This window comes from Dryas octopetala, chromosome 1 (assembly GCF_963921425.1).
Source record: "Dryas octopetala chromosome 1, drDryOcto1.1, whole genome shotgun sequence".
Lineage (NCBI taxonomy): Eukaryota > Viridiplantae > Streptophyta > Magnoliopsida > Rosales > Rosaceae > Dryas > Dryas octopetala.
Genome location: NC_141366.1, coordinates 13,202,552 through 13,229,492, shown reverse-complemented (window position 1 = coordinate 13,229,492; position 26,941 = coordinate 13,202,552). Strand labels below are relative to the sequence as shown.

At 42.7% G+C, this 26,941-nt stretch overlaps 1 protein-coding gene across 2 annotated transcripts; it reads left to right on the top strand.

Moving 5' to 3' along the window:
* The first annotated feature begins 14,145 nt into the window (after positions 1-14,145).
* On the top strand, positions 14,146-18,718 carry HL (HAL2-like protein). Of its 2 annotated transcripts, XM_086229161.1 has the most exons (5): positions 14,437-14,570; positions 15,197-15,341; positions 15,828-16,515; positions 17,316-17,676; positions 18,457-18,718. In XM_086229161.1, the coding sequence occupies exons 2-4, from the start codon at positions 15,314-15,316 to the stop codon at positions 17,617-17,619; spliced, it is 1,020 nt and encodes a 339-aa protein (XP_086085287.1). In that variant the 5' UTR covers positions 14,437-14,570; positions 15,197-15,313; the 3' UTR covers positions 17,620-17,676; positions 18,457-18,718. The 2 variants fall into 2 exon arrangements, with proteins under 2 accessions (XP_086085286.1, XP_086085287.1); XM_086229160.1 differs by lacking the exon at positions 15,197-15,341 and having other exon boundaries at positions 14,146-14,570.
* Positions 18,719-26,941: the final 8,223 nt, after the last annotated feature.

Sequence of the window (26,941 nt, the reverse complement as noted above, 5' to 3'; positions counted from 1 at the left end):
TAGTGAGGCCGAGCTGAGTCGAAGCCCACCAGGGGGTGAGGCAGACTGGGATGGTCTGTCCGAGGAGCTGGAGGAGGTCATCTCGGCCCTGGATCGGAACCCAGGGGAAGTGCGCCGACCTCGGGGCGATGAGGAGGATGATCAAGCCGAGTCGAGCTCCAGTGTTTCGAGGAGAATCATCTCGGGCTCGGAAGAAAGGAACAGGGGGCATGATGCATCGACCTCGGATCGGCTCAGTGATGGGGAGTCCAATCGATCCGGAATTCTATGAGGATTTGGCATAGAAGGCCGACCAGATCCCAAACGAGATGACCGAGTTTCATCTCGAGGACTTGAGGGCTCGGTACTCTGTCCCCGAGGCCGTGCAGATGCGACTGCCGATCGAAGGAGAAAAACCGAGCCGACCCCCAAAAGGATGGGTGACTATGTACCCCGAGATGTTTGAAAACGGGGTTCGGCTTCCTCTGCACCCATTCCTGCAGGATTGGTTGGCGATGATCGGCGCGGCGCCGCACCAGCTCAACCCTAACGTGTACAGGATAATCCTGTCCCTGCACATCTTGTGGCACAAGGTGCACAAGTGTGTGCCAGACAAGGATATCCTGTTCTGCTCTTACGCGCTGAGGTCGAAGCAGACCGAGCTCGGCTTTTACAATCTGCAGGCTTACTCGGGGCCGTTGTTCACAGGGAATCCCTCTTCCCAGAAGACTTGGAAGAGGAGATACTTCTTCGTCTCTGGGGATTGGGAATTTGCCGATCCGAGCAGACCCACCCCGGCTCGGGTCCCCAGGGCCTTTAGGATTCCAGGTGGGCATTGGAAACCTGGGGCCGATCCGAGGACAACTTGTAATGTAATTTGTCTGTAATTGCTTTTTCTTTTGTCTAACTCCTTTCTGCTTCATCCTTGCAGTCAGCTGGGGCAAGTACAAACTCCGAGGCGAGCTGAAGGATCAGATCGCCGCGATCAAGGACTCACCAGCAGAATATCTATCCACCAAGTTTCTGCTCGGAGAGACCCAGATCAGATCGAGCGGGATCTCCTGGTTCGTGCCTAGGTGGAATCCGCGAGCCGAGAGGGGGATGAGTTCTGCCGATATGGAGGCTAGGCTGAGGAGGAAAGCAGAAAGAAGCGCCCAAAGGAAGGCTGCGGGCCGAGTCCCCGCCGCTGCGGCAGCCCGACCTGGACCCTCCGTGCCGAGGCCGGACCGACACGGAGAGAAGAGGAAGGGTCCTGCGACCGAGGCCCGTCCAGAGAAGAGGACCCGGGCCGAGCCCAGTGGTGCCGATGCTGAGGTTTCTGGCTCGGCCTCCATGAAGACGGTGGAGGTGGACTCCTCCATCGAGCCATTCGTGACCGGCTTCAAACGAGTGGTCACGCCGATGGTGGTCGAAGGGCTCTGGGCCGGTCAGGAGACGCCGAGCTTCGGGAACAAGGCGCTGAACACCTCCCGTCAAGCCATGATGGTAAGTATCCCTGACTTCGGATTTATGCTTTTTCCAATTGGCTCGGACTAGCATTTTTTTTTTGTGCAGCTCGCCCTAAAGCAGTTTGAAGTAGCCCAGGCCGCAGTCGATGCCGAGGCGAGGATGGGGAGGCTTCGAGAGAGGAACGGTGAACTGAGGGAGAAGCTAGCCGAGGCCGAACGGGAGGTCAAGGCCGAGCGCGGTCGGTCGGCCGATCTTCGTACCCAGTTGGTCGAGAAGGAAGTGGAGGTGGCTCGGCTCAGAAAGGAGCTCCTTGCCTCCGAGCAGAAGGTGGCCGAGCTGGGCCAGTTCGCCGACGATCTCCAGCGGGACGTCGAGGCTGCCGAGCGGAGGGCTGTCGAGGCTCGGCGTCAAGCCGGAGTGCCGAGCGTCCAGGCACTTGCCGATGCCCAGTTCGAGGGTTACAAGGAGCTGTTGGAGGAGATCCGGTCGAAGAGGCCGGACTGGGATTTGTCTTTCGTCGGCGAGTCTGACGGCGAGGGGGACACCCAGGAGAGCCAACAAGAAGACCTTCCTCCTCCTGATCACCGAGCTTCCGCCGAGGTGGTCGCGTCAGTGACCGAGCCGACCCTGGAGGATCCTCCGCTGCCTGAGAGCGAGCCGATCCCGATCCCTCCGATTCCCGAGTCCGATCCCAACGCCGAGATGCAGATTGGCGGGATTGAGGTGGTGCAGCTCGGCGAAGAGACGCCTGAAGAGTCCATCGAGCCGATCCAGGAAGGGCCAGCCGAGCGATCCGCATGACACCCGCAGCTTTTATCCTTTATGCTTTTTATTATTATTTTTTTTATGCTTTTGGTTTTTCCTCCCCGAGCCGATGTGTGGCTCGGGTTTGATTGATTTTGGAACAATATGTTTGGATTTTATTTTTGTTAATTTATCAGTATTTTCTTTTATGGACAAGTTATTGTCAGTTCAGCTCGGAGATTTAAGCTAAAGATATAACAAGTAACACATGAATAAGAAAATGATAAAAGTGACAAACATAATAAAAACCAAGACATTTTGAGATCGGCTCGGCATGCCGATCACAATGAAAATGAATGGTAATGATAAATTAGAACTTGTCTTCGGATCAGCTTGATAAGCATAACCAAGATAAGTAGTGATCCCGGATGGGCTCGGCACACCCATTGAGATATTTAGGAATTTTGTTTTTTGAGAAAAATATTCAAACCTACTTTCAGATCGGCTCGGCATGCACGATGAAAGTTTCGGTTGGAGTGTATATTTTTCTCTTAGAAATATCCTGTTGAACGTTAGGACTGTAGGAAGTCGCTTCAGCTCGGACAGGAATTTTTATAGACCTGATGAGTCTGTAATATGCCGAGCATCGGGCCGGAAATGGCGCGCCAGCTCGACATAGGAGTTTATAGACCTGATGAGTCTGTAATATGCCGAGCGTCGGGCCAGAAATGGCGCGCCAGCTCGACACATGAGTTTATAGACCTGATGAGTTTGTAATATGCCGAGCGTCGGGCCGGAAGTGGCGCGCCAGCTCGACACATGAGTTTATAGACCTGATGAGTCTGTAATATGCCGAGCGTCGGGCCGGAAATGGTGCGCCAGCTCGACACATGAGTTTATAGACCTGATGAGTCTGTAATGTACCGAGCGTCGAGCCGAAAGTGGCACTTCGGCTCGGCACATGGGCTTATTATTTTTTCGAAGGAAATACTTAGGTCTTTCCTCTTCGTTGAAAGTGTACAGAAGTAGAATCCCCAGTGTTTGCTTCGAAAAATAAGAAGAAAATGAGTCAAAATGTGTTCATCCTTTCATTGATTGGAATGAGTGTTAGGTCGGACAGTCCCCGATCCTAACTACATTTTTACTGATAATAAGTCTTCAAGTGTTCAGCGTTCCAGCTATGCTTGAGAGGCTTCCCGGCCAAAGTGGCCAAGTTGTAAGTGCCAGGCTTGACTATGCCCGTGATTCTGTATGGTCCGGTCCAGTTCGGATCGAATGAGCTCTCCTTGACGGCAAGGGGATTCTTCTTCATGACGAGACTGCCCAATCCGAAGCTCCTGGGCCTGACCCTTTGATTGTAGTATTTGGCTACTCTCTGTTGGTAAGCGGCTCGGCAGAGATTGGCGTCGGTTCGCCTCTCTTCGATCATATCCAGGCCGAGCCGAAGTCCGATGTCATTGGTCTCGGGGTTGTACGTACCGGTCTGGAATGAAGGAGTCCCCATTTCGACCGGGACGACAGCGTCAGTTCCGAATGCCAATGCGTAAGGTGTTTCCTTCGTGGACTTGCGATAGGAAGTTCGGTAGGACCAAAGCGCCTCTGGTAAGAGTTCAGGCCAATTTCCCTTAGCACTATCAAGCTTAGTCTTTAGGGTCTTCTTGATGATCTTGTTAATGGCCTCGACCTGTCCGTTCGACTGCGGATGGTAAGGAGCGGTGAAGCGCAAGTTGATGTGCAGACGTGAACAAAAACTCCTGAATTTCTTGCAGTCGAACTGTTTGCCATTGTCGGCAATGATGGTGTGCGGCATGCCGAACCGGCATATGATGTTCTTCCAGACGAAGGTCTCCATCCGCTCGGCTGTGGTAGTGGCTAGGGGTTCGGCTTCGGCCCACTTGGTGAAGTAGTCGACTGCTACTACGGCCATGGTGACTTGCCCTTTCGCCTTCGACATAGGGCCGATCAGATCGAGTCCCCACTGCGCGAATGGCCAGGGACTGGATATGGAGGTCAACAACTGGGGAGGTTGATGGGGGATCGCGGCAAATTGCTGGCATTTGATACAAGCGCGAGAGAGATGATCCGCGTCTTTGTTCAACGTCGGCAAGAAGTAGCCCTGCCGGATCGTCTTGTAGGCGAGGGCTCTTCCTCCGGAGTGGTTTCCTCATATCCCCTCGTGAATTTCTCTCAGCACATCCTGGCCTTCTTGGGGAGTGACACACCGCAAGTAGGGTAGGGAGAAGCTCCTCTTGTAGAGCTGACCATCGATGATACTGAACCGAGCCGATCTGGTTTGATGAGACGCGCCTTGTCCTTCTCCGGGGGGAGTATCCCGGAGGCCAGATAGTTGATGATCGGCGTCATCCAGTTCGGCTCGGCCTCGGTCTGCATAACGGCGACTTCGTTTTCTGCGGTGCTAGGTCTGTCCAAAATCTCAACTGGAACGTGCCTAGCGGATTCGATGTCTGTGGCCGAAGCTAGGCGCGCCAAGGCGTCGGCTCTGCAGTTTTCTGCCCTCGGGATTTGGGATATTTTGTACTCGTGGAAGTTCCCAAGCAGCAAACGAGTCTTCTCGAGGTAGGCAGTCATGCTAGGTTCTCGAGTCTCATACTCTCCCAATATCTGGTTGACAATGAGTTGGGAGTCGCTGAAGATGCTCAGTTTGGTCGCGCCGAGCTCCTTGCCAACCTGAGTCCGGCGATGAGCGCCTCATACTCCGCTTCATTGTTAGACGCCTGGAATCTGAAGCGAAGAGCATACTCCATCACAACCTGTTCTGGGGAGATCAGAACAAGCCCGGCTCCACTTCCCATTGCGTTGGAAGATCCGTCTACGTAGAGGGTCCAGGTGAGAAGATCAGCCTGGCTGCGATCGCCGTTTGTGTTCAGATCAGACGCGGTTTGTGTAGTGCCGGCGCGCGGTGGGTCATCCGTCGAGGTGGTCGACTCACAGATGAAGTCTGACATGGCTTGACCTTTGATGGTCGTCCTGGGACGGTAGATGATGTCAAACTCGCCGAGCTCAATTGACTACTTGATGAGCCGACCTGAAGTTTCGGGCTTTGCCAGGATTTGTCTGAGAGGCTGATCAGTCAAGACGACGATTGAATGAGCCTGGAAGTAGGGCCTTAATTTCCGAGCCGAGCTGACCAGGGCGAGAGCCATCTTCTCGAATTTTGGATACCTGGTCTCGGCATCGGCGAGGGCTCGGCTCGTATAGAAGACCGGGTGTTGTACACAGCCGACCTCCCTCACCAGAACTGAGCTGAGAGTCGAGTCAGAGACAGAGAGGTAGAGAAAAAGTTCTTCACCTTCCCCTGGTTTGGATAAGATGGGAGGTTCCCCCATGTGCCTTTTCAGATCTTGAAAGGCCTGCTCGCATTGGGGGGTCCATTCTATGCCCTTCCCTGCTCCCCTTAAAGCCTTGAAAAAAGGGAGGCACCGGTCAGTGGACTTCGAGATGAACTGGTTCAGGGCGGCGACTCTTTCAGTCACACTCTGGATTTCCTTGCGCGTCCTTGGAGACTTCATGTTAATCAAAGCCTGGATCTTCTCCGGATTGGCCTCGATTCCCCGTTGGCTGACCAGGTAGCCAAGGAACTTTCCTGACCGAACCCCAAAGACACATTTGGCTGGGTTCAGCCGCATCTGATACTCCTTCAGGACTCCGAACATGTCTGCGAGGTCCCTGACGTGATCGTCCGCTTTGATGCTTTTGACCAGCATGTCATCCACGTAAACCTCTACGGATTTGCCTATGGAAGATCTGAACATGTGGTTGACCAGCCTTTGGTAGGTGGCTCCGGCGTTTTTGAGATCGAAGGGCATGACCTTGTAGCAGTACATGCCGCGATCCGTTATGAAAGATGTGCCTTCCTGGTCGGATTTGTGCATGAGGATCTGGTTATACCCAGAATAGGCGTCCATGAAACTGAGGAGCTGATGTCCAGCTGTTGCATCGACGAGCTGATCTATTCTGGGCAAGGGAAAGCTGTCCTTGGGACAAGCCCTGTTCAGGTCGGTGAAGTCCACGCACATTCTCCATTTCCCGTTGTTCTTTTTCACCATGACCACGTTGGCAAGCCAGTCGGGATAGTTGACCTCCCGGATGAACCCGTTGTTTTGCAACTTGGTTACCTCTTCAGCCATGGCGGCGTATCGGACCGGGTCGTATGACCTCCTCTTCTAACGGACCGGTTTGCATCCCGGGTTGGTGTTCAGCCTGTGGGTGATCACGTCAGACGATATGCCTGGCATGTCATCGTAAGACCAGGCGAACACTTCCGCATTGGCACGGAGGAAGTCGATGATGGCAGAACGCTGTTCGGGACTGACCTGAGTCCCACTCGGACGAGCCGATCCGGTGTATCGGCCGAGATCGGCACTTCCTCCCAGGTCTCGACAGGAAGGGGCCGAGATTCCGGGTTCGGCTCGGAAGTCAAGTCGAATGTTTCCGCCCTCGGCCACCTGCCCGAATCGGCGATGGAGTCAAGTTCTTGTGAGTTCGGCAGCTGACCCTTCTGCTTGATCGAAGTGGCGTAGCAAGACCGAGCCGAGCATTGGTCTCCCTGAATGACAATGCAGTCGTCGCCCACCGGACATTTGATGAGGAGGTTGGCGTAGTGGACGATACAGTCGAGGTCGACCAGAGCTGGTCTGCCAAGGATGATGTTGTAGGCTGACTGCCGCTTGACGACGATGAAGTACGTCATGCAAGTCTTCTTGATCGGTCCCTTCCCGAGCGAAAGGGGAAGGTAAATGTGTCCGAGGGGCTGAACCACTTCTCCCCCGAACCCGACCAAGGCGGGAGTGTCAAAGGATGTTGACTGAGCTTCCTCCATCGACGAAGGAGCGCGCAATGGTAGTCCCGGCCACCTCAGCCACTATGACGACCGGATCATAGTGGGGGAAGATGATCTCATTTGCCTCGTTCGGCTCAAAGGTGACCGGTGCCCAGTCTTTCCGTTGTCTTTTGGAAGTGCTGGGCTGACCCGCTTGGATTGACAGGGACTCGTGAGCTTGAGCCGCCTGTCTGATATACTCCTTCTAGGATCGGTTCGAGTTTCCCACGAAGGTCGGTCCTCCGCCGATCGATCCGATGGCAGCATCCCGGACGTCGATGGTGTTGGTGGGTTTCTTCAGCGCAGCCTTGGGTACTCTAGGCCCGCCGGCCAGGAATTGGTTGATCTTACCCGCTCGGGCAAGAGTTTCAATTCCGTCGCGGAAGGCGTAGCAATCACCCGTGACGTGGCCGTGATTAGAGTGGTACTTGCAGAAGACGCCCTCCTTGATTCTGTCTGGGGGTGGTCCCTTGATCTCCCTTGCAGCCGGGAGCTGGTCCTTGATTTTGGAGAAGATCGTCTCCAGACCGGCGTTGAGGGGAGTGTACTCTGTGTACTGGATGAACTTGGGACCCTTGCCCAGAAGTTGGCGCGGTTCCTCCGTCTTGGTCTTCTTGGACTGGACCTGGGGTTTGGGGTTTGCAACCTCTCCCTCCTTCCTCTTGGCTGAAGTCGGCCTGGGATTCAGGGCCTCCACCTGAGCATCCCACTCCTCAGCCCGCGCCCACTTTGTGGCTTCAGCAGAAAGCTCATCATAAGTAGAGGGAGGGTTCCTCATCAGGTGGGAGCGGAGTCCCCCGGCGAGCAGACCTTGCATAAAGGCGTTCTTAGCCGATCTGTCGTCGCAATCGTCGCACTTCGTATACTCGATGTTGAAGCGGATCAGATAGGCCTTGAGGCTCTCCCCTTCTTCTTGTTTAATGAGCGACATATCGTTTAAGTTGTAGAGTCGTTCGGATACAACCCGATACCTTGCCAGGAAGGCCCTCCGGAGGTCGGAGAAGAAGTCAATGGAGTTGGGCTGGAGGGTCCGGAACCAACCCCGAGCCGATCCCTTCAAGGTCGAAGGGAAGATTCGGCACTTAGTGGCTTCAGATGCCTGGCGGGCTTCCATGGCGTATCTGAAGCTATCAAGATGATCGTATGGATCCTTGGTCCCATCGTACTGATCCATCTTGGGAGGCTTGGTGTCGCGGGAGACCTCAGCGTCCATGATCCTGCTGGTATACGGGAGGGGGAGTTCCTCTCCGTGATCGGTCATGCCGAGATATCCCCTAGAGACCTCGACCTGGCCGAGCCGATCGTGGACGCTCCGGATTTGGTTTTGTACCAGGGTCCGGACCAAATTTTCTACGTCGGGAGTGGTCGGCTCGGCCTGGTTCTCCCCCGAACGCTCGGTTCGATCACCGAGTCTCTCGCTCACCGGCTGGCGGGTGATCCTTTCACTGAGCGGACGACGGTCAGACATGACCATGGTATCCCCCAATCGCTCCGCGGCGGATCGTCTCCCCGAATGAGTGTCCGACGTGGAGGGGCCTTGACTGGTGGTGGGACCAAGTCTGCTTCTGATCGGCACCCTGGGTTCAGTTGGACCAGTAGGGTTGACATCCCCCAATCTGGATTGGATTGGAGGTCGTTGATCCGTGGCCGGTTCGGCACGGTCTCCTCCCAGACATTCGGGAGAATGTTTCCTGAAGGCCGCCTGCTTCTGCTGGAGGAGGCGGTGGGCTTTCAAGAACTCAAGGTCGGAGAAGGAGTCAATGGAGTTGGGCTGGAGGGTCCGAAACCAACCCCGAGCCGATCCCTTCAAGGTCGAAGGGAAGATTCGGCACTTAGTGGCTTCAGATGCCTGGCGGGCTTCCATGGCGTATCTGAAGCTATCAAGATGATCGTATGGATCCTTGGTCCCATCGTACTGATCCATCTTGGGAGGCTTGGTGTCGCGGGAGACCTCAGCGTCCATGATCCTGTTGGTATACGGGAGGGGGAGTTCCTCTCCGTGATCGGTCCTGCCGAGATATCCCCTAGAGACCTCGACCTGGCCGAGCCGATCGTGGACGCTCCGGATTTGGTTTTGTACCAGGGTCCGGACCAAATTTTCTACGTCGAGAGTGGTCGGCTCGGCCTGGTTCTCCCCCGAACGCTCGGTTCGATCACCGAGTCTCTCGCTCATCGGCTGGCGGGTGATCCTTTCACTGAGCGGACGACGGTCGGACATGACCATGGTATCCCCCAATCGCTCCGCGGCGGATCGTCTCCCCGAATGAGTGTCCGACGTGGAGGGGCCTTGACTGGTGGTGGGACCAAGTCTGCTTCTGATCGGCACCCTGGGTTCAGTTGGACCAGTAGGGTTGACATCCCCCAATCTGGATTGGATTGGAGGTCGTTGATCCGTGGCCGGTTCGGCACGGTCTCCTCCCAGACATTCGGGAGAATGTTTCCTGAAGGCCGCCTGCTTCTGCTGGAGGAGGCGGTGGGCTTTCAAGAACTCAGCCTGTTCGGCCGGGGGCATGTCCTCGAAGCCTGGAAATGGGTAATCCGCGCTTTCCCAAGCCGACCGGTCGTCTACGTCGGCTGGGGTGCTCTGCCGAGAAGGAGACGGTGAAAAAACCTCCTGCTCGGCTCGGGCCTGGCGCGATCGGAAACCTGATCCCCCGCTGTTCTCGAGCTGAGCGCGATGGCGTGCAAGTTCCTCGGCCAGCTCGACTTGTTTTGCGAGCAGCTCGTTATTCTGCTTGAGGAGTGCGTTTTCAGCGGCCAGATGTCGTTAGCTCTCCTTGAGGAGTTTGTGAGCAGCCCTGATTTTTGAGGGGCCTTTGGACTTTGATGTCCTGGGGAGTTGTGCTCCCCTCGTCTTCTCAGGTGTCTCAGGCTGATGTTGTTCATCATTCTGAGATGCCCCCGAGGAAGAGCTACTGTCGCGAAAGATGGTAGTCATGATGACTTATGTGAAGGAAGAGCTTAGCACTTGTGGTGATGAACACAACGGCTGAAGTCGGCTTCCCACAGACGGCGCCAATTTGTTGATGCAAATTTCCGTTAGATAGATGCAACAACTTAGAGGTGATGACTTGGCTGATCCGAAGCCTTGCTGGATGATGACATGTATGTCGATTTGATCTTCCTGTAGACAAACACAAGATCAAAGGAGATGGACCGGTGTGGTACCAGCCAAACACCCTCCGATGATGAAGTCAGTGATGGTGTTTGATGGTAAGTGAGGAAGAACAAAGGATGAACTTGGGAGAATAGGAAGAACAAGGCAAATGTTCTGGGTTATTCTCAGCAAGTTGGATGTGCCCTTTGGTGAATGGGAATTTTTTGTGGGGTATGTTTTTAGATGGATTGATAGATCCCGTTTTGCACATATGAGTTGATATATATAAGCAAAGGAAGACTTGATGAGTAAGTTACCTGCATGTGAATTAATGGTTGCCAGTGACCCACCTGTTTGGTCAGAACTAGTTGCATGCACAGCTACTTACCTCCTCAGCATTCAATGCTGCATTGAATGCTCCATTAAATGCAAGGTTGGATGGTCCAGACAAACTACATCAATGATCATGGATGCAGACTGGGACATTCCATCCGTCAGAGGATTTGTGTCAGGTGCATTTAAGTGTGGCGGTTCACCCCAACGTGCTCTTCCTGGGAATGGTGGCGGAGAGCCGAGCCGAACCGAGCAGATGTTCTTATGCGTATGCATGAAGTCCATGCGTGATCGGATCGGACATGGGACTCCAAACCGAGCCGACCCAAAAGATAGGGGTCCCTCCGAGCCCTAACTGGCCGACGCCAGAACTCGAAAGGAGGTCACTTCAGTGCCGAGCCGATCCGAACGGGGATGACCGTGGAAAGATGGGCACTCAATCCCTGGAAGATCATCGGTTCGGCTCGGACCGGGCTTGGATAACTTGGCGTGGAAACTCGATCCGAGCTGGCGGAGGAAGTGTTTAGAGAAGTGATGATGTGGAAGTCAAAGTCTGACCAGCCACGTGTCCAGCCAGGATTGGCTATTGGATCGGTGTGGGTTTATCCACAAACAACTATCTCATTTCTCCTACCCCCGCCCCAAACAACCATCTTCTTCATAACCGGCATGAGAAAAGGAGGAGAGATGTGGGTTAAAGAGAGCCAAGGACTAGGGAGGAGAGGCAAAGAGAGAAAGTCGGGGGGAAAGGGGTGCGACGAGGCTAAGTATGTGGGGGCAATGCTGGGGTTGGGGGAAGGATGTGAGGTGGGGTGGGGTGGGGGGGAGGGAAGTCGGGGCTGGGTTTTGGGGGAGGGAGGGAGGTAGGGTGGGGCTCATTGAGGAGGAGGAGGTGGGTCGAGGCTGGGGTAGAGGGGAGAGGTGGGGGGTGGGGGGTGGCACTGGGTGAGACGAAGCTGGGTGGGGGCAGCGCCGACGCTGGTTTGGTGGCTGGGCTGGGTAGGTGGCGAGGCTGGGTGCTGGGGCTCGGGAGGGGGGGCTTCGTAGGTGAATGGGGAAGGGAATTTTTTGAAAAAATAAAATAAAAGAATTGGGTGCTGGGTGACTGGAATAACAATTTTGCCCATAAGGGCCATAACAACTTAGTATTTGAAAAAATGACGTCTATGAGTTTTAAATTCTCTCTTAATGGATTTTTCATTTACATTCACATAAATGCAATATTTTCAAAAAATGTGCATACTAAATATTAGAATGAAGTCTTATACATATCCTCATTTTTAAAGTCCCCTTACTAGCAAAACAAATGCTACCCTAATGATCAGAACAATCAAATCGTCAAAATAAGATCTACTTATATTTTTTGTGTTTATAGAACTATATATTTTTAGGATTTAGCTTTTGGAGTTAAGAAAGTAGCTAGAGCTTATATTATAAGAGAATTAAATGTAGACTGAAATGTCTGATCAATATAATTCCAGTAAGAAAACGTATTTTATAAGATCCTGAATAACCTGATGGGAATATCACAGCGACATCATCATTTGGACATATGTATGATGTGTTGGTGTCATGCACAACATCTGTCGTTGACTAATATTGTCCTATATAAGATCGATTGTGACTCTTTCCTGTACCATATGCATTTATGATTTATGCATGCCACCTTCACTCCCATCCAATTAGGTGGTGAAATGTGTAAAGGCCAATAAATGTGGGAGACCTGCAGTTCTATTTCAACACTCTTCCTCAGATGGAAATTAATTTGACATATATTCTATCTTTCTTCATCCTTCATACTTGTACAGTTGTACATACATTAAGGGAGATTACACTAAATACTGTCAAACTCAAATAATCTTAGACGAGTCGACGCCAGAGCCAAACGATTTAAGGGTCGATTTGAGGGTAGACCAATCAAACAATTACTTTAGACAGTTAAATATTATTGAGGGTCGTTTTATAGTTAGACTATATATATTTATATATTATGTTAGACTCTCGTAATATATATAAACGGTGAATGACTATTTTAGAGTTTGTCTTGGACATCTCATATTTTAAAATTAACCTTAAACAACACAAACATAGTCTTAATCTTAAAATATTATGAAAATAAATAAAAATAGGGATTGAAGATTTCCATCTCAGAATGTCCTATACTAAGGACTAAACTCTTATACTATGTCAAACAACTATTAAATTAAAAAATTTGAGCCGACAATATAGACTAATTAACAAATACCAACAATATTTTCCCAAGAATAAAATAAACTTAAACACAAAAAACAACACACATGCATGTACGAAGTGACTGGTGATGAGTGTGAGTAATTGAACTTTGAAAAGTGTCTGGGCATATATAAGTAGAAAGTGATAGCTGCGATTAACATAAAACTGAGGATCGAGCACAATGCATGCACATGGAAGCTGAAACCAGCAATCGACATTCGATCCAGGAAAAATAAATTGATGAATGATGGTATATTGTCCTTTTGCCATAAAGTTCGTGGTCCTAGTTTTTTAATTAAGTACAAGTACAGCAATCTACACTCCACAAAATTTTAAAATTAATCAACCATATGAATGTTTTTTTTTTTTTTGGCAAATTAAATCTAACAAAATCATATACAATACATAACAAAATATCAAAATGTATGAAAAATTTGATGTTCGAATCAAACTTTTTTAAGTTAGGTTTATAATTAATGAGTTAACAACTTAACACGATAATATATAACACGTATTTAATAAATCAAATTAGTATTCATTTGCAAAACACAATAGTGACAAGTGATTAATGATTTTGTTAATTTTTTCCTTAAGAAACTGTTGGATGTATATTTTTTTCACATGTTATAGACTTTTTATATAACGTGTTTGACATAAACTTCTATAGTATTACAAAATGTTTTACTCATTTTATTTTTGATATTTTTTATAATTTCTGAAATTTTGTTATTTGGTTGACCAAAAATAGCAGAAAAAATATAACGGGTAAACATGACATGACACATTAAATTTGAAAGATGAATTTAAATTTATATACGATGAGACGATAAGTTTAAGAGTTGAATTTAAATTTAAAATAATTTCATACGATACGAAGATCGAATACAACACAACAGATTGCTGAATACAACACCACAGATTGCTAGATGTAGGTCATACCACATAAATGTTGTTGGAAAGTATTAGATATGCACATAAATGTGGCCACTGTAAAAGTTGGCAGAAGGAATTCACGTATTGTGCAGATGAGTCGGAAACAACAGAACTAAAAAAAATTAAATTAAACTATTAAGAGTTGGTAGGCTTACCCTCAACAACAAAGCCCAAAAACTTCTTTTTGTGTCGTTTTTTTTAAGGCCTGAAGCCCAACAACTACTGTTAAAAAGCCAAGTTCTTTTTTTGGATCGCTTCTGAGTCTCCTGACATCTGAAATCGCTGAAAAGTGAAAACTAGCTTAATGCTTACCTGGTACACCAAATGACGTGGCAGATTCTGAGTGGCTAAGGATGAGCCCATGTAGGCCCTAGATGCTTTCACCCCCCACGTTTCTCCACAAAGACCATAGAAGGAAAAGAGTGGAGTTTGTGACAGAGACACCTGTGGTCATCTCAAAGCCTCCAAAATGGACACTATGCCGAACTTTTGACACTCGTTTTTTTTTTTTTTTTTTTCATGCGCTTTCCTTCACTTTCCTTCGAGCCGAACACCTCCCACAAATGCCATCAACCCAAACAAAGCCCAATTCGACTCGCACAAAAATAAACCCAACATAAAGCTATAAGCTAATGCACCACTGAATGCCATTGCGTAGCATTACTATAAACCTCAAAAATCAACAACCCAAGAATGTAGGGACCTTAATTTGCAAAAATCCCAAGGTGGGTATCTCAAAAATTGTATCTTTGTACGTGTCTTCAATCTTTTTCCATCTGGGAATCGTCAGAAGCTGCTGAAATTGGCGTATGGAGGCCGAGAAGTACGCTAAGGAGTTGGATGTGGCTGTTAGAGTCGTTCACATGGCGTGTTCTCTGTGTCAGAGACTGCAAGAGGGGTTGGTTTCAGCTAGCAGTGACCAGGTTAAGTCCAAGGACGATGATTCTCCTGTTACCGTTGCAGGTACTTTGAGCTGAATCCTCTTTGCTCTTCATTATGTTTTGTTGAATTTAGGTTTTGCAGATTGGTTGGTGTGCTCTGAAATGAGGTATTTGATGTTGGGTTTGTTATGGTTTTTGGCTTTGAGAGAAATGGATTTGGGAAATGTCACTGAAAAACGTCTTCTATGCTTTTGTTCTTTGTTTGGGTGGTGACAAAGTGAGGAATACAAATGACAAACTATTATGTTGTGACTGTATTCGGAACTTTAGTGACAGAAGGCTCATGTAGTTTATGCCTCAGTACTAATGCAGCTGTTTGAATTTTTTTGTTTACGTTGAATGTTTTTGCTGTTTGGATTTTTTTTTGTTTTTGGCAAACTTGTGCAATGTAGCACCTTTGCGAGGTTAGATATAGTATTATGAATTAATCATCACTGTGGGTGCGGCAGTTCAGGTATTTGTCATATGTTCTGAAATTCTTGAAATTGATTCATACCAATAGCTAAGGTAATCGCTCAATCTGTTTTTTTGTGCAATTTGTATCTTCAATGGTATGTAAAACCTGCGATGGACGACATAAGTTTTATTATTTCTTAAAAAGAAGCAAACAAATTTCGGCCCTTTATGAATTTAGTTGTTTTATTTTAGGTGCATTGTAGCCTTGTAGGTTTTCCTATAAGGGTGACTATGGAATGCTTTTCTCTTTGGGTGGGACCAGAATCTTCTTATTCAAGTGCTATTTAAATAAGAGGGATTGACTGGTAGATGAACATTGTTGGGGAAGAGTCTGATGGTATGTGATTCTTTATCTTTATGGATAACATTTAAGATTGTTTTGATGTTAATGTGAGAAATTAACTGAATTAGTCAAAGTGCTCATATTGTTAATGCATGAAGCATGAATTCTGTCTGCCCATTATCCCATGCAAATGGTCATTGAGATTTTTATTTAAAAGTTAATGGGGATGGGAGTGGGGCATTTGGCCATTGGGAAATTATAGAATCTGTAAGAGCATTATGTGAAAACCTAAATATGTTGCTTTTGTGTATAATTATAAAGTTTTAGAAAATGAGAGTAGTTGCTGCTCAGGAAGAAAACCAGTCTGGAGAATCCAGTTCTGTCAGAAGTTCTTACTGACTTAAAAATGAATTTAATAATGCTATTTTTATTTTTCTCTCTTGTTTTATTTAATAAGCTGTTCATATGTTCTAGACTTGATAATCCTCATTGTATTTTATTTAGAATTTGCCTAATTCTATTGACATTGTGCATGAACAGATTGGAGTGTCCAAGCAACTGTTAGCTGGATACTGTCTGAATTCTTTGGGAGTCAAAATGTATCCATTATAGCTGAAGAAGATGTACAAACGCTCTCAAAGGCTGACTCAGCAAGTTTGCTGGAAGCTGTTGTGAACACTGTGAATGAATGCTTAGCTGGAGCACCCAAGTATGGTCTTAAAAGTCCATCAAAAGCCCTTGACACCTCTCAAATTCTTGAAGCTATCAGCCGATGCAATTCAGTGGGAGGCCCCAAAGGAAGACATTGGGTACTTGATCCTATTGATGGAACATTAGGGTTTGTGCGTGGGGATCAATATGCTGTAGCTCTAGCCTTGGTCGAGGAGGGAAAAGTTGTTATTGGGGTCCTAGGGTGCCCTAATTACCCAATGAAGAAGGAATTGCTCAATTATCATTATCAATACCATGAAACCATGTCAAAGTCGTCTCCACCTTCTTCTGATATGTGGGAAAGAGGTTGTGTGATGTATGCGAGGAGAGGCAGTGGTGAGGCATGGATGCAGCCTCCAGTCCATGGAGATAAGAAGTTTGAGTGGCCAAATTCTGCAAAACTTGTTTGTGTTTCTTCCATCAATGATCCGGCACTGGCTACTTGTTGTGAACCTGTGGAAAAAGCAAATTCAAACCACTCCTTCACAGCAGGGCTTGCTCACAGTGTAGGGCTCAGGTAAATTTGTTTACTTATATATTCCTATACCTCCACTTGGATGATTGTTAGACTAAAGAAAGAAACCAGGACTATACGGAAAAAGGTGAAGAGTGATGGGATGAGAAGACTGAAAATAGAATAATAAAATGAGTTTTTAATTAGAAGGAGCACTTGAATTCCAATTTTCTTCTTTACTATAATAGAAGAGGTATAATCAAAATTTTGTTTTTCCAGTTTGAAGACATTTCTTTCTAAATACTTAATGTACTGTTTATTTGTTCATGGGTTTTTTTTTTGTCTCCAAGGTGAACAAAAAGATTGGTATATGGTTTTCATTTATAGCCCCTAGAACAAAAAATTGGTATATGGTTTTCAATCACAAGTATGACATAGGTCGCTGGTCTTACTGTCTTTTTTTTCTTCCTTTTTCATTATCCTATTTCGCAAGTTCTGTGAAATAAGATATAAAGGAATAGAAACTGATCATGACAGCAAGTATGGTCCTTGCCCATAGTTTGGATTTTTTAATAAGTTCCCTTTTGAGGCAATTGCTTGATGATATCTTTTTATAAGTACAATGAAATCTGATAGATATGTTATCCAAGGCTAAAATTAGATTACTGGAGAAAGTAGCCTAGTTTTACTTCCTTTTTCATCATTATTGAGTTTCTTTTTCTTCTATTGGTTGGCAACGTGATATGAATCTCAAAGCCACCTTTCACTTTCCATCCCTTTTTTACTGGGGTAGGAAGATGTTGGAGATTATATGGTTTTACTTGTGTTCTAATATGATACTCTCCTTTCATATGAGATGGCAGAAAGCAGCCGTTGCGTGTCTATAGCATGGTGAAATATGCGGCCATAGCTCGGGGAGATGCTGAGATATTCATGAAGTTTGCAAGGGCTGGGTACAAAGAGAAGATATGGGATCATGCTGCTGGTGTTGTCATTGTGGAAGAGGCTGGAGGTGTGGTAACTGATGCTGGAGGCCGCCCCCTGGACTTTTCAAAGGGACTGTACTTAGAAGGCCTTGATAGGGGCATAGTTGTTTGTTCTGGAGCAACACTGCATGAGAAAATCATTGATGCCGTGTATGCCAGCTGGGACTCTTCTAATTTATGAGGCTTTCTCTACCATACCAATAGACAGTTGTGGCAGTAATTTTGCATTTTTGGTGAGGTAAGTTCATCACACTAATATAGTAATATTGGTTTTACATTGCAACAGAACTTTAACACAGTTTTTGCCACTATCCATTTTTATAACTTAATGAGTCAATTGCCTTAGAAGTAAGCTAGTTGTCCTATATTACTTGATGTGGTTTGGCATGGGTTGTAGTTTCATTTGATCCAGAGGCTTTGTCCAGTTATACTCTGATAGGGTTACTCTAGTCTGTCTGGATCGTGGATGAAAACGAAAAGGAAAGCAAATAAATTCAGACTCGTTTTTGTTAGAATCTGTCTTCCTACCTGCCTTACCAAATGTAGCGGGAGGTTTTATAAAACTCATGAGAAATGAGGACTCCTATTTGTTTATACTAACATGATGGAGGTAAAATCTTGTCAAATTAGGTTCATTCTACATCTCAAATATTTCAACACCCTATATCAGTTTTCTCAACATGTCAATTTCCTTAATAATTAGTCTCTACTCTCCTGCTTCCTATTTCACCTATCATTTCGGTCCCAGTTGACTGTTATTTGACAGGGCTGACTTCCATAATTAGTTATGTGTAAATACTGAAACTCAAAAGTGCAATTGCTGGATATTAAAGAGATTTTGTTACAATTTGAAAGTAACTGTGTCTAGAGAGCGGCTTTTATTTCTTGTAAACATCTGCAAAAGGTTCAATATAGTAAACTTTGTTGCAGGCACACACCCACTAACCTAGTTGCTTATATGCATCCTTTTATTGAGCTTTGTGCAAAGAAATACTTACATCTCTCTAAAATATTTCAGGCCAAGCAAATTGCTGAGAAGGATTCCTGACGACAGTTGCCTGCATTTATTTAGAATTTGATAGTGCTCCGTATATATGATAAAGTGTCTGGTAAGATTGACTCCATGGTCTGAGTAAACAGTCTAACGCCAAGGTTAAGTTTACAGAAGGAAGTGTTTGATTTGGGGAGGTGCTCAACAAATTCAAGAAAAGGGCACTTTTGTAGTGCTGCTCAATGTTTTATCAGTAAAACTCTTCAAATGAAAATTTTGCATTTCAAGATATTGCTGGTGCTCACAGAGCACTGGAGAGCTGGACCCGGTTGATAGCTTCTAGGGTAGTGTTATGACAGCATTTAGCCATTTAGGTTCACAGCTTTGCCTGAGCTTCATTGTATACCATTTTTTATAACTACTATCAATCTATCTTCATTGTCAGGCCATTTAAAAATTCCATCTTCATTGACCAGTCCACCACAAAACAAAACCATCCACTCCACAAACACAATTGCTGTGCAATGCTTCCCCAAAGTAGTCATTCATTGCTGATTTTTACTGAATTCTGTAAGAACTGGGTAAATGTTCTCAAAGGCTGTGCTTCTTGGGAATGTATTCTGCCATCCCCTTGTGTGAATTTAAACCAATACAACCCCAAAATTTTTTCTCATTCTCAAGTGCTTGGTCTAAACTGCTGCCTGCTTGCATTTATATAGAGTGGAAATCCTCCACTAATTAGGAAACCCAGTTGCTCTAGGAATATAAGAGCGGTGGGAATGTGGGTTGGATTTGGGCTTCTCCCGATCTCCTTCCCAGCCCATCTACCCTTTTGCTTTTGGAGGATCTAGCCATTGTCTCTAGGCCCAACCTTTATTTTGTGTAGTTTTGGGTTTTTTGGGCTCGTTGGCTTTTATTTCCCAAAAAAAGGGGCTTCTCTTAATTTTCAATCTTCCTTTGCTTTCTTTTTCTTTTCAAGAAAAAACTTTGCTCTTCTACTATTCTTTTAGTTTCCAGTCCTACAACTATTAAGGATATCAAATTTGTGATTGGCCAAAAAAAAGGATATCAAATTTGTGTATTCCAAACGAAGTGGTAGTGATTCAAAGATTCATATCTGGTTCTACTGCATGCCTCATTTACTTAAAACAAATAAAACACATATCATTTGAGATCTAAATTTATAATTTTTGACATTATTCTTTGATTGGTGTTACTTTTTCTCACCATTAAACATGATAAATTATTAGCATACAATAAATGTATACAACACGTCTCTATGTACTACAATTTCACTCAGATCAATTAACAAAATTCTCAAATGACACGCAGATGTAAGACTATTTTGGCCGTCAACATGCATATGCAAATGCAAATGCAATGCTTCTGGAATAGCATAAAAATACCGAAATAACCTTGCATGTGCGTGCCCAGTAGAGCATTTTGTTGATTAATTTGATCTTAATTACAACTATTAATTAACTACATAAATATAATTCAAAATCTGAAATTATGAAAACCAAAATAAAAAAATGATATAAACTATAATTTTCAAAGAAAGAAGGAAACAATTCTTTTAGCTGAGCACTAAAAAAAGAAAAACTCTTGACCCAAAAAAAAGGGGAAAGGAAAACTACGCCTAGATTATATTAGCTGCGGGCCAGCGGCTGCCACTGAAACTGTGTGGATGCTTCTCTTGCCAAAATTGACTTCTCCATTCCAAATCAACCAACAGGGATACTGGTCGAAATGTGGGCTGGATAGCATATCATTATTAATAACTTTTTTTTTTTGTCTTCATATATCCAAATAAATATTATTTGTTGACAAATTCGTATAAGACCAAATTAATTGAAAATTTAAATCTGAAATACGAAACCTTGGATAAAATTAACAAATTAATTAACATAAGTCAATAATGGCCAAAAAAAAAAAATAGTTAACATAAGTCAATGTTAGGCATGATCTCATGAATATACATGGGTTAGGTAGCTGTAGCTCGTTATTAAAAAACCTCAGCTCTTTGTTAGAGTTTTTGACCATTGGTTGTGGACAACAAATCACACTAAGAGCCTGATCATCATCTTTATCTTGTTTGGACATACTACACTTTGGAGTTGGAGTTTGGACTCTTCCATTGAAAATCATCTAGTTGTTATGGTCAATTGGTAGAAAGACCAAGCAAATGGTATGTATTTATTTATAATTAGTATGAATCGATGGAAATGGTCAGATAAGTATAAAATGAATCTTAATTCTGTGAGACTGGTGCAACGCACTACCTCTCAAGTCTCAATAATGAGACCCAATATTTATTTTTTTGGTAGGTTCTACACCATTTTGTAAGAGATTGATGCATTGTGCCGCTCTTACAAATGTTTTTCCTGCAAAATAAAAGAATGATTAATCCAACCATCTTTCCAAAATGGAAAGATATTTTAGCTCTACAACCATTTCATGTGGCCTAATTCTTGAGTTTGGTAGAAAAATGTAAGCAATGTGACAAATGTATCAAAAATTATAGGGCAAAGGGAACTCTTTATAAAATTGATTTTGACTTTTGAGTATATATAATTTTATGCCCAAAAAACTTGAACACTTAATTTGTTTTGGGAAAGCAAATATCGACTTGTTTGATATTAGACATACAAAGAACATTATTCATTTCTATTTTATTTGATATTAAGCCACAATATATAACAGCTCCTAAACTTCCCAATTGGACTAAAGGTCTTCGTCCTCAACCTTCCACAAATATAATCTAAGTGAGTCTAAATATCAATAAAGGGGTAGCACTCGAATTTGAGATAACAGCTCCAAGCATTTCCACCTTCCTTCCATTATTATTTTCTTGAAGTTCCTTCAATGCTACATTAAGACACTTTTTACAATTCACTTCAGAAAGATTTTCAGTGCATTAAGCCACACCATAAAGTATTTTGAGGTTCAACCTTAACTTCCCATAGACATACAACAATGGGCTCTTAAGAGTTTCAGAATATAAACGGGTCAACCACATATGAATACTTTGTTCAAACCTTAAGAAAGTAGTAACACATTCGTTATTCGTCACATAAATTTCATTAGTGGTGTTAGTTAAACCAAAAAAAATTGCACATGAGTGTTTTATGAGGCAATTTTCATACCAAATTATAGCTTTTTGACTGCGAGGGAAGCGCATGTGAAGCTCTATCCTTGCATTATTGATATAAGAATTTGAAGCTGATAAGATAAGTGTCCAAGTAACGCATTCAAATTCACCTCATAATCCTCATTGGTTGGAAATTTTAGACGACCCAAACATATATGTTACACAACAAGAGCTGGGCTCCAAAGATCGCATGCAGAAAATATAACTCAGAGGAATTAAATATAGTGCTAAGCAAAACGTCATGTTTGTTACGAATGAACTTGTATTCAATTTATTTCTTAAAACAAAATGAAGTTATGGGCATATGGTTATATATAGAGTAGGCTTAGTAGTACAAGTAATTTGTGTAACAAAGCCATGTCTACTGTACATTTTTAAGCAATTAAATTTTAGGCCTAAATTTTAAACTCGTCTCTTGATCACTTTTATTGGAAGCAAGTTAAGCAACAACATTAAAGCAGTAATATATATACTAAAATATATGTTGCCCATAATAATACTTTTTTTTTAGTGACAAATCATGACGCTTCATAATATTGTAACATTAGCATTAACCTATGTGACATAACCAAAGCTAGAAAGTTTTATATAAAATTCAATTTAATAACTAAGAAAGTCCTAATCTTTCCGGTTTTTATTTTTTGCCAAAATATTAAGACATGCTCTTATGGGCAACGCATGGAGCAACCCCCCATTTATTCACCAAGAAGAAAAAAAAAAAAAAAAGACAGAATCTCCATCTTGAGCACAATGTCTAGTTCTTTTAAAAATTAAACAAAATATTACAAATGTCTAGCTGTCTACCATGCACAGATAACAAATGAAAACAAAATAAAACATCATAGAAGCAATAAAGAAAGAACTTGGCATAGACCAGAAAAAAGAAATGGTGATGTAAAGACGGCAGAGAGAGGAACCGCGTTTACACGATTACCAATAAATCTGGATTAAGATGTAAAAAGGTCTAATGTTATTATTATGAATTGAAGTGTGCATCACCACTACATCAGTACACCATGTGTAGTTTGAAATTGTATGCATCAATTTATGGTTCTTAATTCTTACTAAAGATCTAAAGCAAAATAATTCCTAATTGACATTATATTATACTAAATGAATCCTAAAACGTGTCTAAGAGAATTTTATGGTATCTAGTGCTTCACGCTTTAGAATATAATACATACTAAGGTTTTTAGCCCATTTTGATGCATAGTGATCTAATTTTTATGAATTTGAGGGTTGTGTCAACACCACCCCATGTTTAAGGGCGGTGCACTCGGACGGGTTGGGTACTTGGGTGCATTGAAATATGAACCCGAGTTCAATTTAAATGGATTTGTTAGTGTTCTTTTTTTGTATGTAATATGAGTATTTTGTCTCAAGTTTAAATAGGTTGATTATAATTTAAACGAGTTATTATAATTTAAAAGCTGTTATATATTTCTTTTTTGTTACAAAGGGAGGCCAAGGAAAGAGGCTTAGAGGGGGGAGGGGGGGATCGAAACCCGGTGAGGTGGGGGGCAGCACAACTGCTTGGCCAACTGGCCTACCCCAAGTCCTCAAAGCTGTTATATATTTCTAAGACTCATTAACCCGTTTGGTATTGTTTTTAAAATTGTTAAAAATGTTTTTAGATTAGTAAAACGTTTTTATTAGCGTTTGACAAAATAAAATAAAAGTGTTTCTGAGTTACAAAAATATTTTTAAAGAATTTTTTGAAAAACATCTGACAAGTGCTTGGTTAAGAAACATTTTCAAATGCTTTTGCATAACACTTAAAATTTTTATAAAAATATATTTATACTTTTTAATAAAAGTGTTTTTAAAAAACGGTGTCAAATAGACCTAAGTTTGTTTAGGCAAAAAAAACAATTCTACATGTCAAATATAGTATCTGCTACTTTAGCCCAATAATTCAAAATTGTAATCATTTTCCTTTATTTTTTGGAGAGCTCTTGGTCCCCCCTCCAACTTCTCTCAGTTAAGGGACATTATCCTATTTCCATTAAACATGGGATTATGCAGTTGAGTTAGCTTCATTTTTTAAGGTGGGTTGGAGAAGAGTGGCTTCAATCTCACCCATTAATCTATATATTTAACTATTAAATGGCTCAGCATAAAAACTTAATATTTAAATAAGAAATATTATATTATCAACTTATCAATCAAAAATGTTTTTTAGCTTATTTTATCGATCAAACCTTGATGACTATATGAACTTGATGTAAAAATTTCAAGTGGAAGCTACAGAGGTCCAATTAAGAGCTACCTAAAGACTGATGCTTTATCTTAGCTTTATTTTAGATATTTTTTTTGGGGTCTAATAGCTTTATTTTAGATTAAAATTAAAATTTGGGTACTTTAGTCGGTGGCAATCCAATTGCCATCAAATCGTGTACCCATTTGGTCCAAATTCGTTAGGGAACTGACCGAGTTCGTGCCTGCCTTGCATCCTTACTTACGAAATCGCTTTCTGTCATTCCCGCGTTCTCCGTCGTTTGAGGGCCCAACTACTTTTATCAGAGAGAATTGGATTGGGACCTACTTGGTACTTAATTGCAATGACTTTTTTTTTTTTTTTTTTTTTCTTAATAATGTCTTCAAGCTTCTTAAGAACTGTCTTTGACAAATGACCACAGGGTCAGGACTCAGGAGTGGTGACATCTTGACAATTGTGTCCTTCAACCATTTCTTTAATTATTTATCTTTTTGGGTAAATATTCCTCCATTTTTATATTGGAATGGAAATGCCCCTTCAATTTTAAGGCCTAATAACAAATGGAAATATTGGACAAAAAAAAAAGTCAGAACAGAAAAAATAGGAGTTGCAAGTAGCTTTAGTGCTTTGCCCATTAAAATTATTGCACTCCTTTTTTAGAGTGCAATTTATTATCATAAATATGTTATTGGTGGCACTTCAAAAAGAAGTGCTAGAATATATGAAAGGAGTATGAAGTGAAAGCTTGAAAGAAATTGAGAGAAAAATTGTTAACTGTTTATGTTGAATATTGATTTCATGAAACAGAGAACTGTACAGTACGATGCTTTATACTAAAGCTATCATTAACAGAATACAAGGTCATGGCTAATTAACAAAATTACATAACTAACTAATAGAAACAAGACACGTGTAAAACACTAACTCTTAAGTCTAACATGAAGAACACCTCCCTTAATTAAAAGAATGTTAGGCTTGTCTTCTAGTTTTCATAATAATTATGAAGATTTAAGCATGGGATCTAGTAATTGTTTGATATTTTACTAGACCTATAGTTTGATTAGTTTCAAAGGTTTTGGGTTCAAAACTTTTATCTCCATCTCACTTATTTTCACTTTTTTCCTGTATAGTGAAACTACATTTATATTGTTTTTGCATATGTACATTTGTCTCTCCAAGTGCAAGATGAGGCTACATATGAAGGACAATATATACATTGTTGACTTAATTAAGTTTTTTAGGTCTAATAATTGTTAGACAATTATATGAATTCATTAAGAATACATATTTTTATTTAAACAATCAATTTGAACTATGAAAATGTTGTATGATAATTGAGATGGAGTTAAGATTTGAGTTGAAATAAGATTAGACAGCGATACGAAATCTTAATTCACACATCAGCCTTATCTTGCCTTTTTGAAGTTAAAAACATATGAATGTTTTAAATGTTTAGTGAAACTGTAGAAGTATTATTTTCTTAATATACTTATGTAAATGGTTTATTTTATGAAGAAACCAATGAAAAATTTATCCCATAAAGAAGGGTTGGGGTCCAATTGTGCGTGGAGAAACAAATTGAAATTTGAGAAACATGTCACAACACAAGGAATAAGACATTGGTGATAGAAGGGTTTAGACTTTATGGCCTGCTATTATTCAAGGGAGCATAAGAGGCAAGGCGGTGGCATTGGTGGTGTGGGTGTGGGTTTTGGGTCAAAATCTAATAAATGTAGCCTTCAATTACATCAATCTCAATGAGACCTCTTATCCTTCTGTACGGTCAAGATCATCAATTACCCATAATTTGCGGATCCTTATTCCTTAATAAGTAATAATCAAGCTAGCTTTGCTTTGCCCAACTTTTTTTTATTTTTTTATTTTTATGTTTTTTTTGCCATTGGAAAAAGAGGGAAACAGAGATACAATAACATGATGAAGAAAACGACAAATGGCATCCAAGCTTACAACTTTAACGGCTGAAAATTCTTGTATATGCAAAAGGACACACACTCTGCCCTCAACTTCTTTTCAATTTCAATTAGCCTTTGGGCATTGGATTTGGCTTCAACAGTCCAAGGAATACAATGTGATCAATAAATTCGATTAGATGATCAATCAGTTGCAAGTTGCAACAAAGAAGCTAGAAAAATTCACTTGCCGGAGTTCAATCACGAAACAATGTATTTGTTTGATTGTGACTTGGATTGAACCTATTGATGTTAAATCAACTTTTAACCAAGTATATCCAAGAGATCATATACTGCTTCAATTAATTATCGGTCTAATTGTATTCATATTAAATACAACTTACCTTTGAATAAATCTTGCATGAGGCATGTTTCAGTGGGACATCTCTCACATGAGGTGAGATCCACATGATTATGGGTCTCACCTCATGTAATCAGTGGAGCATGCCTCATTGAAGACTCTCTCACTTATCCTTTGCTTCAAAGGATGCATGCATAAAGCATTTGCATGTTTATATCAAAACAACATAAAATGCAAAACAATTACAAACCGAGCTCCAGCTCTAGGCTCATGAGTCATGACAAACTCAAGTTTATTAGCTCTAAACTGAGCTAAGTCTGAGTCTAATTGTTTAGCCTAACTTCACATAATTTCAAAAATAACAAATTATCCGTGACATATATAAAATTTTACTTTATATTTTGATCATATTTGGTGGAAGGTTGTAGCTTTTATGGTTAAAAACATGCATCCCTAAACTAAAAATATTATAGTAACACTAACTTAGCATAATATATTATAAATTTACTCAAATTATAACATGTCTACGATCTTCAAATTAATAATTTTTAGAATAAAATTTAGAGTTATCATACTACTTATAGTTACTTTTAGACACAATAACTGGAAGAAAGTTTGATATATCTAAATAATGAAACTGTAAATTAGGAAAATATTGGAATGAAATACATAAAAAAAATATGGGAAAATATTGATATACTCAGCTAATAAGAAAAATACAAAAGGTATACCGTCTACTATCCAAGCCTTCTTTTTTTGTTCAAAGTGATTTGCTTTAAATTCTGAAGATGAGATATCAAAAGTTGCCAGCAATAGCTCAGATTGAGCTGTATTTTTCCTATTATACAACGTACGTTTCTTCTCATACATTT